The sequence below is a fragment of the Panthera pardus genome, unplaced genomic scaffold (genome assembly GCF_024362965.1).
Source record: "Panthera pardus isolate Hobbes unplaced genomic scaffold, ASM2436296v1 HiC_scaffold_21, whole genome shotgun sequence".
Classification (NCBI taxonomy): domain Eukaryota; kingdom Metazoa; phylum Chordata; class Mammalia; order Carnivora; family Felidae; genus Panthera; species Panthera pardus.
The window spans coordinates 15,273,988-15,292,274 of NW_026526777.1; the positions used below are offsets into that span (position 1 = coordinate 15,273,988).

At 39.2% G+C, this 18,287-nt stretch overlaps 1 protein-coding gene across 3 annotated transcripts in view; it reads left to right on the forward strand.

Annotated features, from left to right (window-relative positions):
• The first annotated feature begins 217 nt into the window (after positions 1 to 217).
• Positions 218 to 18,287, forward strand: part of USH2A (usherin) — a 739,062-nt gene continuing 720,992 nt past the window's right edge. For all 3 annotated transcript variants that reach the window (XM_019465619.2, XM_053908979.1, XM_053908980.1), the window contains exons 1-3: positions 218 to 297; positions 1,130 to 1,818; positions 5,603 to 5,768. In XM_019465619.2, coding sequence (XP_019321164.2) covers positions 1,334 to 1,818; positions 5,603 to 5,768 — 651 coding nt within the window. In that variant the 5' untranslated portion in view covers positions 218 to 297; positions 1,130 to 1,333. The remainder of the gene's footprint in view (positions 298 to 1,129; positions 1,819 to 5,602; positions 5,769 to 18,287) is intronic.

Below are 18,287 nucleotides of genomic sequence, written 5' to 3' on the forward strand. Positions count from 1 at the left end.
GTAAGGTTTAGAATTCCATTTTGTTTCCCCAGAAAGGAGAAAGGGCACTGGAAATGACTCCTTGTGTTACTGTATTAGTGGCGGGTCATTTTGACTCCATGATTAAATGGATGGAGGTGTGCGAAAGCGGTAAAGGGGAGGGGCTAAATGGGGATTATGGGTTAAGGTGTACTGCTACTTTAAAATTATGCATGCCTGGCCCCATCCAGGTCCCTCCCACTGCTTGAAGCACCTGCTGGAAGCCTGGGGAGTTCAGTTCCAGGCGGGCCACCAAGCAGACTGCGCTCTGAGTTTCAGGTAACCAAGTGTTTGCCGTGCAGAATACTTTACTTGGGCACCCACGTCTTCCTTGCAGAATTCCTGCTGCTGTGGCCTATTTGCTAAGAGTAACCCCGGGGTTACCGCAGCGTTGCCAGGCAACGAGGGACAGCGGTCCTGTGAAGAGCCATTTGTCACACTGAGGGGACTGGTTGAAATGCAATAAAGAGATGGTAATTCAGCTTATTTATCAATACAATTACTTACACAGTATTAGGGGTCCATATTTAACCTACAAATACATAGTCATAGGAGGAAACACGAACACAAACGTTTGCTAAATACTAAGGCATAGGACAGACAGATGGTGTTGGGTTTCTAATCAGCTTTCCTGTGAGCTTAAAGTTGCTGCACATGCTGGGTTGGGGGAAAGGCCCAAAGCGCTTTGCCAGCTTTATTTCGGACATCTGTAAGTTAGCTGTGTGCTACAACATAAGGTGCCCGTCTAAAGAAAATCTATGCAATTCTTTACCTTGTTAAGTAGATAGTGCTAATTCCCTGGGGGAGAGTAGCACTCTTAAATTGCTGTGTGGTGAAATGTATTCACAAGAAGTATATGTGTATCCGTGTATGACTATACGTGGGAAACTGGTCGTCCTGGGCACTTTCAAAGTGTCTGATTTGCCCGGTACAAAGGTTACCTAACCAAGGAATAAGTGTTTTCCTCTAGACAGTGTGTTTCAGAATGTTTTTGCTCTTTGAGAAGTTCAGTAATGTTTCTCATGGGGGGCTCACAGTCCGCAGGCTTGGGATGAACTTAAATTTTAAAGATGTAGCAGCTTTTCCTTGACACTTTGTTTTTGATTCCCAGACACCAGCTGCTACTCATGTCTTCACCGTTGCTAAGAACGTCTGTGGTATTACCTCAGTGTGAAAACGTGTCTGCAGCTTCCCGAAAATGGAGTATCTCAACGTTACTTAAAGCACCCTGCTTTAAAGTGTTGCTGGCAGGCGGCATTGGCCTTATTATTTATTTAGGAATGCTTTATCAGGAGGAGAATGCTTTTTTGTGAACATGAGTCGCCTGGCTCTTTCACCGGGCTTCCGCTTCTTGTCCCACGTCATTGCAACATTGACCTTTGCGTATTTCGCTGCCATCTCGCTGGCTGACTCACAGGGCCTTTTCCCGAGGCTGGAGAACGTGGGAGCTTTCAAGAATGTTTCCATCGTGCCACCCCAAGCAACATGTGGGCTCCCAGGCCGCAGCACTTTTTGTCAGAGCTCCACTGCTGCCGCCAGTCTGCAGTTCTGTACCCAGCGGATGTGCATCCAGGACTGCCCATACAGGTCTTCACCGCCCGGCCACATCGCCCTGTTCTCCGCGGGCCTCGGGAGCTGCATCACCGTAGACAAGCGTGATCTGTGTCCCAACGCTCATAGCAATTCCACAAGTTTTATTTTTGGAAATCACAAGAATTGCTTTTCTTCTCCTCCTTCTCCAAGGCTGGCGGCATCATTTACTCTAGCTGTGTGGCTGAAACCTGAGAAGGAAGGTGTAATGTAAGTAGTGGAGTGAGTGTAAGCTTTCCTAGGGGTCCCGAGCCATAGTAGTGAAGACTGTTGCAACACGAATCCTTAAACTAGAAACGAAGGCGAACGCTGGAATCCATGCAGTTGAAGACCAGTTGCTATGGCCGTCTTCCTGTTTAAGTTTACATTGCAAATATTGTTTTCCCAAATTTACAGTTGTTTCTCCTTTCCATGGATGAAGTGAGCCCTCAAAAAAGAGTATGTTAAGATAGCTTCCTTGCAGACAGACGTGTTTACACGTGTCTCATGTATTCCCTGGTCGTTTAGCCAAACCTTTGGTCTTGGCCTTCAGAGGCTCAGCCAGGCTCAGTGTGAGCTTTACAGTGCACGGGCTACTAGTACAAATAATTGATATTTCCTAAGTCTTGATCTAGGTTTTTATAAACAACCTGCTCCTGCTGGAGTATAAAATTTTCATCAGGCAGATGGCTCTCTAAGGGCTTAGGACTGTCTTTAATTCATCCGTATTTTCCCAGGAAGAGGTGTTTGTTTGACTCATGGAAGATGCCCAATAACATGAGTTGAATAAATGAATAATCCTCTAACTCTGAAAGGATACAGCTTTTTGCCCTTTGCCTTGTCGTGTCTCCTGTTTGGAAATATATAGATAAGCATAAAAGAGTCCCAATAGATTTTATGCCATCGATCCCACTAGAAATGCCTTCAGTGAGTTTGTAGTGGGGCTTTGTCATTTTTTGTTTATATAATCACTTGGTTTTCATTCTGTAATATTTTCTAAAACTGACATCTCGTGTTTTCCCTAAGTATTTAGAGCCGATCTGGAGATTTGAATAAGTAAGGAAGTTTTGAGGCACTTTTTGTTTATCTTTTGTCTTCCTGTAGAGCTTTTGGCTCTCCCCCTTGTGACAGTTTCTTTGTTTGAGAGCATTAACCAAATATCTAAAAACTTGTGAAACAAACCAGAAAAGTCTTATAATCTTATAAGCAAATATGACTTAAATGTCTTTGGTGTTTAGTTTTAATTTGCCAAGTGAAAGTCGGCATTTTTCTTCATGTGAAGTGAAAATGATCACAAAGCATTATTTCTATTTCTGTGTCATCCCTAAAAGAAAACCCTGTTTTCTTACTGTTTGAAATGTCAGTAAAGCCAACCTACTCCGTTTATGTAAAGAGTGTCCAAGAATTGTCTGTTGGCAAATATGGCTGGGAAAAACTTTTTTTTTTTTCCCCCAAGTGCCCCCTCCCCCTCCCCAGGAGATCTGTCTCTACCAAATTCTTCTCCTATTGGTATCATTTAGTATAAATAAGATAGAGGGGTATTGATAGAGGCAGTGGCACATGGTTTACGGTCTGGAGAGTTCCATGCATCAAGGTCGTTTTCATTCTCAAAACTAAAATAACTATGGGAATTGGGGGAATTTCGGGGTGTTTGCACTAGATAAGTAAAACAAACAAAACATGGATTATCCAATTATTGTTTATCCAGGAGCAGAATAAATCCAGTTCCTAAATATTTTGCTACCTGCCTTCCTTTCACATTCATTATCTACCAAAGCTAGTATGTTTACAAGCAAACAAAATAGCAAGGAAGATAATCAATAACATATTAAGAAATGCATTTTCAGTAAGCTTGGGAAAATAAGCCTGCATTTGGCAAATACATTCTTGAGTAATGGTCACATTTTAACTTGTTGGTTTAAACTCAAGTAAAACGAATGCAGGCAAACTCTTCTTAGACCTTAGAGATCTTATGGCAGGGGGTAAAGAGACAACTCTTTTCATCCTGGTGATTTAAAAATATCTATCCACCAAAGGGTTAAAAAAACACAGAATTTCTATGAAGCCTTATCTCTACTTTATATAAAACCTTTATGCCAATCTATTTGCCTATGTTAAAAAATATACTTGTTCTCATAACTTTATCACGAAATACGTGTACAAAATCTAGGAAGACCAGTAACAGTGAAATAGTAACTGGTAAGTGTTCTCCAATCTTATTCTTACCTCTTAACTCCACAAAAGAATAAATGCAAGTGAGAAGCAATAATTTGTGGAAAACGTAACCTGTAAGGAAAGTTTTAAGACATATTTAGTAATTATTCTTGGTTTTCCCCATCTTATCTTTGCCTCTTTGATACTTTCTCTTCTTGATTTGGTCATTGAACATCATCTCTTGAGAGTCTGCTCTATATCAGGCTCTGCTTTGTTCTCAGAAAACTCATGACTAATGGGAAGACAGATGGATCAGTGTCATTACGTTAAAAAAAATGTTTATTTATTTTGAGAGAGAGAGAGTGAGAGCGCGCATGCACGTGCACAAGTGGGGGAGGGCCCGAGAGAGAGGGAGAGAGAGAATCCCAAGCAAGCTCTTCCACTGTCAGTGCAGAGCCTGACATGGGGCTCAAACTCATGAACAGTGAGATCATGACCTGAGCTGAAATCAAGAGTCGGAAGCTTAACTGACTAGGCCACTCGGGAGCCCTGTATCAGTGTCATTATTGAGGCAGCAAGTGAATACCAAGGAAGGCCCCTTCAGCAGTCTTCAGCCAGGAAGAAGGGTATTCCACGACCAGGCATAATCGTGGAGATGCTGAGCTGAGTAGGAGGCAACTGGGTGAAGAAAGGGAACCAGACTCCTCCAGCATCTGATGAAATTCTCCTCCCTGGGAAGTGCCACCTTGTTGAGTTCTTGTCTGTGACATGTAGGCTGATGGGCATCTTTCAGAGCTAGTCATTTGGGGAGATGTTAATGGCTAATGTCAGGGATATTTGTCTTTAAATAACAGATCTTTGGGAATAATCCACTCAGGAGACTACAAGCAAGCATTTATAATATTCTGCTAAAATGTTGAGTTGCTACATTGAATGTGATAGGAGTGAGCTTAAGTTCATAACTGTTTCTGTTCAGTGTCTGGTAATATGCAACGATATAATTAACTTAAAATAACTTATATTAAACACAAATTAACATAGAAAATAAATATTTATAAAAACACCATCTGTCGACTTAAAGGGATGGGGTAAGTGTGCCACTGTGGTAAGGATAGAAGTCATTTTTAAAAAATAGTTGGATAGTTGGCCTGACAGAAGAGCTAGAAAGTTCTTGACAATTCTTCTTTTTTATCAAAATGTGATTTCACTGTGTTCTTTAGAAGATTGTATGAGCTTTTATCCAAGATCATCAACATTATCTCGGTGTCTCAGTTGGACTGTGTGGCCATGGAGAGCCAGCCAGTCCTCTTACAGACACTGGCTTTGACTTCTGGCCAGTCAATGATGAAGTAAGAAGAAGCTGTAGTTGTCCATTCTCCATTTCATCATGGGAATTCAATCGAGCACTTCTGACTTCAGGGCTAGCAGTCTTCTATGGACACTAAATTCTCTTTGCATTAAAAAAAAAGAGAGAGAGATTTGCACCGGTGACTCAATACCCAAGCCGGACGTAGCGTAGCGTGCTGCTTCCTATAAAAGAAATAGCAGAAGACTAATGAGCCAATAGGCTAAATGTTGGTTTTGCAGGATGACTCAACCACTGTCGTTTCCACCATTAATCTCTAATAAAGGGTGTTGAGGTTCTGGGGAATATACTGTAAATAAAGATTCCATTTTTTAAAAATTGAAATTAAAGGGCTTCTTAATTGGAGTGAAACTTGGCTCTGCATAGAATGGCGTTCAGGCACTAATTCACTTGCACCTTCTGAGTGGGGTTTTCATGCCCCCGTAACTGCACAATTGCCTTAGCGTGTCTTTTGGTTGGATGCTGACCTTTTCTCTTTTCTGGTTGCTTCCTAAGGTGTGTTATAGAAAAGACGGTGGATGGGCAGATTGTGTTCAAACTTACAATATCTGAGAAAGAGACCATGTTTTATTATCGCACAGTAAATGGTTTGCAGCCTCCAATAAAAGTAATGACACTGGGGAGAATTCTTGTGAAGAAATGGATTCATCTTAGTGTGCAGGTGAGTAAAATAAAAAATATTTAACATTTGGTTAAACACGAGGATCCGTCTTCCTTTCTTTCCTTACATGGCATCTCCCCACAAGATCTGAAGCAGTATTTTTAGATTTCATTTACGTGTAAATGACAACTAAAGAAAAATAACATTTAAATGACCTAATGATGTATCGCTTGATAGTCCGGCATTTCCCCCCTCACCACTGCTGTGAAAACTCCCACAGAAGCTTAGGACAATGCTCTTTGGGATGATGACAACCTCAGGGAATTTTTGTTTTATTTGGTTAGTATATTTTGCTAAACAATGTGGAAGGGCTCTTTCAGTGCCTAGTACTAATTTTACCAGTCATGGCAGCATTACCGCCCCCTCCCCCCCAGCCTGGCTGTCTTTCCCAGATAGCATCTGATGATGTGAGTGAAATTTGGCTGTTGCATTAAAATGCTGACCTTAGAACTAATGAACTTTACACTTCAAACACTCAGAAAGTGTTATATTATTACTTTAGTTGTCAGCCACAGTTTGTTTTAGCCTTAGAAGCTGTTAAAGGCTGAGAGAACTGTGAGCTATCTGGTATTTTACAGTTCCTGGGAATGCAGACAGAGTGTATCCTTTTTTTGTTTTTTTGTTTTGTTTTTTTTTTCTCCAGGGTACTGGAATGGCCCAATGTGGCCAAAAGTCATCCTTGTCTTTCATACCAGAGGTCCCGTGTGTGTAGTCCCAATTCCTCATACTCACAGGAGTGGCCAAATAGGGGTTCGTGCAAACCCCATTCACACTAGAGGATAATTGTACCCTTATTCTTTTTTTACGTTTATTTATTTATTTATTTATTTATTTATTTATTTATTTATTTATTTATTTATTTATTTAGAGAGGGAGAACATGAGCAGGTGAGGGAGCAGAGAGAGTGGGAGAGAGAGAATCCCAAGGAGCTTTGTGCTGTCATCTTGCAGCCTGACATGGGGCTTGATAAACTGAATCATTGAATCATCACCTGAGCAGAAACCAGGAGTCAGATGCTGAACCAACTGAGCCACGCAGGCATCCCATACCCTAATTTTTTTTATTGAAATGATCTTTGATTTCTCACACTGTTCTTGTAGCCTGAAGCAGTTATCAAGTAGACTTCCTTAGAGGGCCTTGAGAATTGTTATTTGGGTTTTAGAGTTTATTTCAGCACAGATATCTGTGAGCCACGCAGGCATCCCATACCCTAATTTTTTTTATTGAAATGATCTTTGATTTCTCACACTGTTCTTGTAGCCTGAAGCAGTTATCAAGTAGACTTCCTTAGAGGGCTTTGAGAATTGTTATTTGGGTTTTAGAGTTTATTTCAGCACAGATATCATTCTTGAGGATTTCAGTATACTTTGTGACATATCTTTGTTTTGCCTGATTATAACTGTGAAGTTCTGTCATGCCTTTGCGTAGTGCATTAAAGGCCTTAGGAAGAAAATTTAAAATATAAATGCAAAGAGGTAACAATGATTGATTTCTACAGGAAGGTATTGACAAAGTCATATCAAATCAGGGTGTTTTGCCTTATCTACTTGGCTTTTACTTAGCGTATGGGTTTATCAAATGCAGTTGGCAGGGGGCAACATTCCAGAGCACTAGGGTTTGGAGGGTAAATCATGTCTGGTTATAAGGCCCTGTCTATAGCACATGATGGGTTCAATCTGGTGGTGTTTAGTTCTCATTTGTTCGGTAGTTACAGATAGGGGACTAATTTGTTCTATATCTTGAAATTGTCCATTTCCCCCACTGACCAGTGCAACAGAATTGGTTTATAATGTTAAAAATAGGAAAATAGAAACTGTTGAAGAAGATGTCAAATAGATAATGTTGGTTACGTATCTTTGTATAAACAATTGTTAAAAAATGTTTTTTGTTTTTTTTTTTTACTTCCCTTTATTTTGCCTTATCTGTGAAACTGCCATGTTTTGGCAGGCAATAGTACATTAAAAGCTTTACAAAAGAAAGTTTAAAATCCAAATGTGAAAAGGTAACCATGACTGAATGACTCTCCTAGGAGTAAAATGCTCTTAGAGTGCCTGTTGAAATCAGCATTATCATTTCAATACATGTCAAATATGAGTCATTTCCTAGTTTAGACAAAAAATTTCTTTATAAATCATTAAGTTGTTCCCTTCTTTAAAGAAAAGGTTAAAGTCCTTATGATTTAATGAGACTGCTTTATTTCATACCTGTTTGACTATCAAGAGAAAACTTGTCCTGTCCAATTTGTATATTTCTTTTATTTTTTTTTTTGCATAAGTTTTCCCCCATTCTTCATTTTACATTAAAACTATGAAGTGGTCATAAAACATTAGAAAAACCATATCGATCAGTCACTGGTTCACCTGGCATTTTTTAGTGGATTTGGAGACACCCAGCATTATGAGAATCTAGATTCATTCAAATGAAAATTAGAGTGATTATTGACTCTAAATCAGAGTTCTGCATAGGCTTCCTTTAAATTTGACATCAGTTTGAATACATTTAAGATATTATGAAATTTATAACAATTCATATTATAGATGTTGAAAAAGGAACATGCTCATTCTTTAAAAGGTGTTATAGTGTAGTAGGGAGGATAAGAGATCACAATTAGGGAGAATTTATTCAAGTAATGCTACTCGGTCGTCTTAACAAAACCATTTGACTTAGTTTCCTTACTTATGTGATATGAGGTTTGGACTAGGTGATAAAGGGAGGCTCCCCTGAATTCTTTCTGAATGCACATAAAGGAGTAAGTGGAGTGTGAAGTGAGGCACAGTTGAAGTACAAAAAGCTCTTGAGTGGGGCGCCTGGGTGGCTCAGTTGGTTAAGCATCTGACTTCTGCTCAGGTCATGATCCCACGGTTTGTGAGCTTGAGCCCTGCTTCGGGCAAGCTCTACCATGCTTCGGGTAAGCTCTGTTTCTCTTTCTCTCCCTCTCTCTCTCTCTCTCTCTCTCTCCCCCTCCATTCACTTATGCCCTCTTTCTCAGTCTCTAAAAAATAAAGAAAAGAAAGCTCTTGAGTTGTGTGGGGTTGTCTAGATGGTGACAGAGCCTGCTCTGTGAGCTTACCATCCGGCTTATGCTTTTCTCTGCTTCCCCACGCTGTCTAGCATTCATAGAGAAACATCTTTTTTGGTAGATTTTCTGGCCAAGATATGGACAAAAGCAGTTTCCAACTCTGTCACTGTATACCTGCAAAGAATATGTTATAAAATGTAACTTGCTGTTGCATTATCATATAGTACATCCAAATTCTGTTTGATTTGTGAATTAGAGATTTCTACCATGCTGGGCATAAGATAGAGCACATAATCGATAATCCAGTTTAGTCTCATTTCGGATTGCAAATCTAATTAATGTGTATGCATATTTTTACTCATCTTCCAATATGGTCATAAAGCAATGAATTTATATGGGATGTGCGTGTGCATGTGTGTATATGTGTGTGTAAAAATAAAACACCTTTACTCATAAAATTGGCTCAGAAACCAGAATTTAACTTACAAAGGGCTAGTGACATAAAATTAATGAACAGGTCTGACCTTACACCTTACCTCAGACAGTTCACTCAGTATCAGCTTTCCATCAGTAAAATCAGAATTTTAATTTCCCAAATTCAGAAAACAGAAATGAGTTTTAAATAATTAAGTCCCTGGGCAAAAAAGATGCCAGGAAGAGGCAGACATACTGAACATTGGAGGTCTAGTTTCTTAAACAAAAGATGCCTGATGTTATAGTAATGGATCTAACAGCTTTTATTCTAGAACTAGCATTTTGAAGCTTCAACCTGTTGGAAAATGATTAGTTTTTAAATTAATATTCATTCAGGGACTTGAATCTGACACGATTGCCAATTTAAATTTCACTTTGGGGTTTAATATATTGGCTATTTCAAATTTTATCAAGCTGAAATTCGTTATGTCATATTTTTTGTACTAAACCTGGAAAAAATCAATTCAGACTTTTTATTATCAAATGGGGAACACTGATAACATTAGCAGATTTTTTAAAGCTTAGTTTTCATATTGAATCAGCACGTGCTTCTAGTTCTTGTGAGAGATCTCTTTTGATTTTCTTTCTCAAAAAAAAGTTTTGAAATACCTGAAGAATTTTACTTCCACAGTTCGTTATGGGTTGGTAGGTGAGACAACTTAACAGCATGCTCACATTTAGATGCCTATCATTTAAAAGTAGAAACTCAGCCTTTCTTATGAAAATACTGTTTTCCCTTAAACAGTTCCACGTATTTTATAGGACAAATAGCATCAAAGAACCATCAGTATAGAAATCCTTCAGTAATTATGCTGAAATACAGTAAAGCAATTTATAATTTGAAACTGATAAGATACTGCAACTCTGGAAGCAAGAAATGGTTTAGCAGGGAGGTTATATGCATTTTCTATGCTCTTTTTGAAGGCTCCTTGAGACCCTGACAGTTCAAGAGCCAAAGACGGTTCTAGCCACGGTAATGTGAAAAAGAGCAGTTCTAATCTAATACAATGAAGGAAAGAATGCATGGTAAATCAAGTTTTTGGAATCAATAGATGAAGAATAGGGGGGGTTCATAATCACTGTTTGTTCATGAAATACGTTCTTTTGATTTATGTATTCAATCTGAAAAAGGAAAACTATTGATAGTTCTGAAGAAAAAGAAAATGCAATTTAGCCAACATTTGCGAGAATAGATAAACCAAGTCTCTCAATTAATCTCTGCGGTGTATGCCCATGTGCACACTTTATAAAGGTATTCCCATGTCCCTATTGATTGAGGGAACATGGAATGTCCATGCAACCTGATGGAAGCTTCCTCATTCAGTCCAGTAAGCTCTGTGCACTGGGATTCTCATGGGAATACCACCTCAATTCTCATCCCAAAAGACTCTCAATCCACATTGTTTCTTTAATAATTTCCAAAGCTTTTACCTACAAGTGTCGATGCAAATGTTAAACATTGCTTATTTGTGCAAAGCCTTCTGTTTGTATCCAGCCAGCCGAATGTCACCTGAGTTAGTTGAATAGTTTTAGTTATCCAAAACTAATTACATATTAATTGAATTTACCAAATTATATTTTAGAATAATCAGTTAAAAAATGCTGATAATAATAGCTGTCATTGAGCACCGATTATATGTACTGTATTAAGCATGGTATATGGTTAAATTTTAAGTGCTAGTAACAGTTCTGTGCCATTGGCTTATCTCCATTTCAGAGATGAGAAAAATGATCCTTGGATAGGTTAAGTTAGATTTATAGTCTCTAGTTTTTCTGATCTTTAGCTAAAAATATAAATTGCCATGAACCTAGGTCACTATGATGATCTAAGGAGTAGTTATTTGAATCCCCTTACCTAAAAAACAAAGAACTGAAGACATTTTTGTAAAATAAATATAAATTGTTTTTCTTCCCGTTTGTTGTAATGTAAATATTTGTAATGCTTCACATATGGACATGATTTGTACAAATAATTAAAATCAATGTATTTTACAACTATATCACTCATTGCGACAAATGGTTTAAATGTACAACAGCGTGTAATTTTATAAAAAGTTCTGCTCTATATGTCTATGGTTTATGGCAGTCAGGAGTGACTACAGTGAGTTAAAGAAAGAATATCCCACTTAACTCATCCTGCTCACCTGATCCATGACATGCAGAACCAAGACTTGTTGTGATCCAACAAAATAAAAAGGAGGGATTCTTTCCACTTGATTATGGAGAGAGGTGAAACCATTGAAGTAAAAATTATTCTCTGTATATTTTTGCATGTGACTTTAAACTACAATATTTAGTCAGAGGGCAAGGCTTTAATTGTTGACATTTTACTTAAAAACTGTGCAACCTTAAGGAAAATCATGTAACTCCTCAAAATGTTACCTGCCCATTAGAAATTGTGAACAAAGATAAACCCCAGCCTATTTGGCTTACACCATAAATGTGACATGTAAAGAAAATAATGCTTGATAAAGCGTATTATAGTCTGCTATGATGGAGCTTACAGTCTATTAGGAGAAAAAGACAATCAAATAATCACACCAATGAAAGCAAAATTATAACTGTGATATGTTCTATGGGATCATATGAAGGACAATTTGATCATATCACTGAAGTCAAGGAAGGCTTACTTGAAGAAATTATATTAGACATGTGTATTAGTGTTCTAGGTCTGCCCTGAAAAAAGGCACCAACTGGGTAGCTTAAAACAAAAATTTATTGTAACACAGTTCTTGAGCTAGAAGTTTGAAATCAAGGTGTCCACACAGCCATGCATGCTTTCTCTATAACCTGTTGAGGAGTGTCCTTCCTTGCTTTTGACCTCTGCTGTTTGCCAGCAATTCTTAGCTTTTAAAAGTTTTTTGTCCATTCATCTCTGAAGGAGAGAGACAGAGAGCGACTGGGGGAGGGGCAGAGAGAGAGGGAGACAGAGATTCCAAAGCAGGCTCCAGGCTCTAAGCTGTCAGCACAGCGCCTAACACTGGGCTCGAACTCATGAACCGTGAGATTATGACCTGAGCTGAAGTCAGACGTTTAACCAACTGAGCCACTGAGGCACCCCAGCAATTCTTAGCTTTAGATGCCTCACACCAAATCTCTGCCTCCATTATCACCTGGCCATCTTCTCTGCTTGTGTCAGTGTCTTCTCTTCCTATAAAGAGCCTACTTATATCAGATTAGGACCCACCCTAATTCAGTAAGACTTCATTTTAACTGATTGTATCTGGGAAGCCCCTATATCCAAACAAGGTCATTTTTATAAGCAAGGGGAATTAACATTTCAATCTGTCTTTGTGGGGGACACAATTCAGTGGATAATGAGATGTATTCCATAGAATGCATAGGATTCAACTAGGCAAAGAAGGTAGAGAACATTCTATACATGCATAGCAAATCACACAAACACCCTTTCATAAAAGAGAATATGATCCATGTGAACAATTAAAAGGCCTGTATGGGTAGAATGCAGCAAAGCAGAACAGCATGTAAAATAAGCCAGAGGGTTTGGAAGAGGCTATATTTTAAAGAACATAGTTGGCCATGTTAAAATGTTTTTAGTGGGACTGTACTGAAATGTTTTATGTAAGGACCAGGAGATGGGGGGGGGAGGGGGAAGGGGACGGAGGGAAAATGTATCACCTAAGCAGATGATCTTTTCATAAAAACCCCTTTGGTTTCAGTGAAGGAGAACAGTTTGCGTGAGGTTAAGCATAAAAGGTTGTTAGGCTGTGCTCATGCTCCCCAGTGAGACAGAAGTATACCCTGAGCTATAATAATGATAGCAGATATTTAGAGACGTGGTCATGTTTGAGAGCTATTTGGGAATTTAAAATAAAGAACTTGTTGATGGAAGAAATTGGAGGTTAAGGGAAGGGAGTTCTGATAAATCCCAGATTTCAGGCTTGGACAATAAATTGGATGGATATGTTTCATTTGCTTAAATAGAAACACTAGAGGAGAATCAGATTTTTGATACTTGGCACAAATGAGCTAGAATTCAGCTCAAGGCAATAATTCTCAATTGTAGAAATCATTAGTATTGTAGAAACTTTAGAAAATATTTTGATGCCCATACTCCATTATGTCTTCGTTGATCTGGGGTGAAGGCCAAGTATTATTTCTTCTTTCCCTCCTTCCTCCATGGATTAAAAAGTATGTAACAAAATAAAATAATCTGAATTCAAGACTGGAAATGATCAGGAAAGATGTCAGGAAAGATGCATTTGGAAAGTAGCATGTGAGTTAACTCTTGAAGCTAGATGGGATTTAAATAGGTGGAGAAGAAGAGGAAGGAAAAATTCTATAGACCAAAAGCAGGGGAACAATTCCTCAGAGATGAAAATAGCAAAAGGTTTCACTAAGAGGGAAGGGTCTGAGTTTCTTAGAAAGATATACATCAAGTGTTAAAACAGGATGAAAAAGATAGCTTAGAGGTTTACATAATGTTATGGAATTTTTTTTTTTTCCCTCCAGACCAGCAACCCATATATTTTCACCTGTTCCTAGTCCAATCTATTTGGTAACTACTATAAACCATTAGTATAGAAACAATGTGTGTGTGTGTGTGTGTGTGTGTGTGTGTGTGTGTGTGTGTGTGTGTGTGTATGTCAAAAAAATTAGCTAATGTCTGCAGAAAATCATTACACATCACATTGTAATGTTTATCCTTTTCAAATCTGAATGTTATCAGTCTCATATATCACAGCAAAAAATTAAATTCAATAAGTCCTTTCCTATGGAAAACACATCCAATCAAGATCTAAATCAAGCTGGGAATAAATAAATATTTCAAGTTAGAAAGTGGTATTTGAAGAATTGACCATTTTTTCTTGCTTGAAAATGGCTGATTCTCAGTTAATAGGGCCAATAGCTCTAAATATATAGCCAATAGCTATAAAATACAAAAAGAAAATATATATAAAATAGTACACATTATTACATATACTACTAAAATCGAAAGTTGCTATAAAAGGGAGAGTATTTTCCAATGTCTATGTATTTGTTTCAACGATCTCTAGTCTTGAAATGCCACTATGGTAATTCTGTAAAATTTGTAATGGTCAAAATTTGATGGTAGTGCTTTTTAAAACCTATCTTGTTTAATGGAATTGTCATTTATATTATATCATTTTCATCTAAGAGCCAAATATAATAAGACCGATAATTTGTGCTTTTTTTTTGTGGATAGGCATTCTTGTGCCCACAGGGCTAACTGATGCCTTCAGTTATACATGAACAATTACCACTAAAGTCAGAAAGAGAACAGTGTGCGTATAACCTAGGGCAGAATTTGGCCTATGGTATGTATCACTTGGTAATGGAATGGAGAATATGACTTTATTTAAACATGGACTTTAATAGTTTTATTTTCCCATACTGTTTCCCTTGGTATTTCTCTCTCTAAAATATAACATTCAAGTGTTCCCAGCAGCTGCATTGCTCTGGATGCATAATAAAGGCATATGTTCAAGATACTAGTTTAGATATCCATAAGCCAAAAAAAGAATAGTTAAAATTAAAACAAATTAAGAAAACTTTCCCAAGAATGGAAAGGCTTTAATAGGTTTTTTAATCTTCTAATTAACTACAGCACTGAAAAATACTGATATTTATAAATTATTTATATAATTGTATATGTATATTATAAGCGCTTATGTCAGAAAAAGCAATTTCATTCTACTTTCTAAAGCTTACATGAAATAATCCCTAAAAAAATTGAATTGCATATTCTAGAAGTAGAAAAATAATTGGATCAATTTTGTTTATGCTTGGTGTTCATGCTTCTCAATCTGGGGAGGAAGGAAAGGATGAAAAAAATGGGGGCAGCAACAGAAGGCATTTGTGTTGCAGGGTAGAGAAGGTGGATAGAGAGGAGCCAGGGGCCTGGGGAGACTCAGCCTCTGTCAATTTCATTGTGGCAGAGGTTGACCAAGAAAGTTCAGATTATGGGGGCGCCTGGGTGGCTCAGTCGGTCGAGTAACTGACTTCGTCTCAGGTCATGATCTCACGGTTTGTGGGTTCAAGCCTCACATTGGGCTCTGTGATAAGGGCTAAGAGCTTGGAACCTGCTTCGGCTTCTGCGTCTCCCTCGCTCTCTGCCCCTCCCCCACTTACACTCTGTCCCTGTCTGTCTGTCTGTCTGTCTGTCTCTCTCTCTCTCAAATATAAATAAATGTTAAAAAAAATTGAAAAAAAAAAAGAAAGTTCAGATTATGGACATATAGTATATAACTTTAAGTTGTTTGTTTTCTGGGATACAAATCTGTTGTATTATCCTAATTGTACTAAGTTTGTTACATGCAGCCATTTTGGGAGTGTTGGCACTAAGGAATTTATAGAAAGGACTTGGCTTCAATGTTTGGGTTGAAAATCATGTAGAGATGCCCACCCTCCCCACCTCAACCCCACTCTCTGCCTAGTGACTCCCGCTATGGTGCTATTCCTACTAGGAAGGAGGTGTGCCTCCAGGCCAAGGACAAAGCCTCCCTTCCCTAACCCCACTCCACACCCACTCCTTTATTGATCCATGCTAAGGCTTTGGGGAGCAGGAAGGGAACCATTCACATGTGGTATCACAGGATCTGGCCCAGGGACTAGTCTCTGGGGACTCTCTTGCCCTCAGGTTTGCTCCATGCCCCCTCCCCCACCTCATCTGTGAGAGGTGCTCCTCCTTTTCTCAGGGAGCAGCCCCATGGCTCCAGTTGAAGATACCTGACGGAAAGGTTGGCACCTAACACCCCATGGCTGACCTTTCCCTCTTTCCTCCTCCTACCCTTCCTCCTTCCTCCTTTCCTACAGCTCTCCTTCCCTCTCTGCTTTCCTTCCTTTCTCTTCAGGTCTGTGAGGTTGACTCTCCTAGAACAGGCTGTGACTCAGGGTTAGGTGATTTGGTGCTTTGTCAGGGGACCAGAGGACTGCCACCAGGCGAATGACTCACTTCCCCTGGTGGGGACAGCATGTGCAGTCTGCCTTAGTTCTTGTTGTCTGTGGCTGCTGGTATGGTCACATCACCCCAGAGCAGGACTTCCTGCAGGTGGGTGGGGCCTTTGTGTTTTAAAGGGGGACTTCTCTGTCTGGCTTCTTCTGGAACATTCTCTTTTCCCAGACTTGGTTGAAAAGTGGGGTGGGGTTGGGGGAAAGTCTTGGCAGGCTTGGTATGTGCTCACTTCCTGGTTGTGCTTTAGTTGCCCTGAGCTGTGAGGGTCTGAGGGGCACTTTAGCGGAGGCACAGTGGGCGCAGGTAGGGCCGGAGACTATCAGGAGCAGGAGATGCGTGGAAGTGTTTGATGCAAACATCTGCATTTTTTTAAAATATGAAATTTATTGTCAAATTGGTTTCCATACAACACCCAGTGTTCATCCCAACAGGTGCCCTCCTCAATGCCCATCACCCACTTTCCCCTCCCACCCACCTCCCATCAACCCTCAGTTTAGTCTCAGTTTTTAAGAGTCTCTTATGGTTTGCATTTTCTTTTCTTCGGGTCTGATGAAAGGGCCAGATGAGCAGGCAGAGAATAACAATAGGCAAGTGTAAGATTACTTTGAAATTAAAAAAAGAGAAATAGAGAAAAGAGGAGAAAAAAGAAAAATGTTGGGGGGGTGCTCATCTGAAATACAATATTCCCTAAAGGGGGACCCTATGTATTCCCCCCTATGTTCGGTTTTCCTGGCCTGACAGAGCCCGCCTCAGCTCACCGTGGTGGTACACAGTCTAGTGCCCTAGAGCTCATTAGAAGAAGGCAAACAACTGTTGAGCAGAATTGGTATAGTCCAATAGGTCTACCATTTTCATGAACACCTACAAGGTAGAAATGCCTGTACTAGCCTGGAATGGGCCCCTTAGATGCAGATACCTTGAAGCTGTTTCTTAGGAGTGCCTCCCCAACCCCCCCAAAATGTAGGGAGATAATAAAAACAAAGGATTGAGCTGCAAATGAGATGAACTCTGTGAGTATACATATTGGGACATATGCTATTATAATTTAATCCCCTAAAATGTCTGCAACAGTCTCAGGCAGAGCATCTTACAGTATGTGGGAAGAGTCCATCTTAAGTATGTGGGAAGAGGCCTTTATAAATATTATAAAGAAGTGCAACCCAGAAATTTTGAAAACTGGGAAGCACTAAGCTCGGAGAGGCCTGGTATAGATAATGCTCATTTATTTTTGTTTTTGTTTTTTATGTATTTATTTTGAGAGAGAAAGTGTGCATGCAAGAGAGGGAGGGGCAGAGAGAGAGAGGGAGGGGCAGAGAGAGAGAGGGAGAGAGAGGGAGAGAGGGACAGAGAGAGAGAGAGAGAGAATCCCAAATAGGCTCTGTGTTATCAGCACAAAGCCCCATACGGGTACTTGAACTCAAGAACCACGAGATCATGACCTGAGACAGACTCAAACGTCAGACTCTTAACTGACTGAGCCACCCAGGTGCCCCTATGTTCTTGTTTATTTTTAGTTACATTAAAGAGAAAGATAATTCTAGATTCATAGGCACTTATGAGAAACAAACTAAGAGAGCCTATGTAGCCTTTATCCATTTCCACCAGTGGTAATTGCACAACTATTGTACAATCCTGTGACCAGGATATTGACATTGATACAATCCCCCTCCCCATTCAATTTAAATTTCCTGTTTTTCTTGTACTGGTGCGGGTATAGTTCTGTACCATTTATCACATGTGTAGATTTGCACATCCACCATGGTCAAGATATAGAACAGTACCATCACTACGAGACTACCCATGTTGCCCTTTTATAAGTACTACCCACTTTGTTCCTTCCTTCACTGAAGCCCCAGATCCCTAACTTCTGGAAACCACTAATGTATTCTCCATTTCTAAAATTTTGTGTTTTCAAAATGTCCTATATATGGAATCGCACAATATGTAACCTTTTGAGTTTTTTTTTTCCTTCAATGTAATTCCATGAATATTCATCTAAATTGTTGAGATGTCAATGGTTAGTTCTTTTTTGTTGATGAGTGGGATTCCATGGTATGGTATTGATGAACCAGCTTAATCATTCACCCTT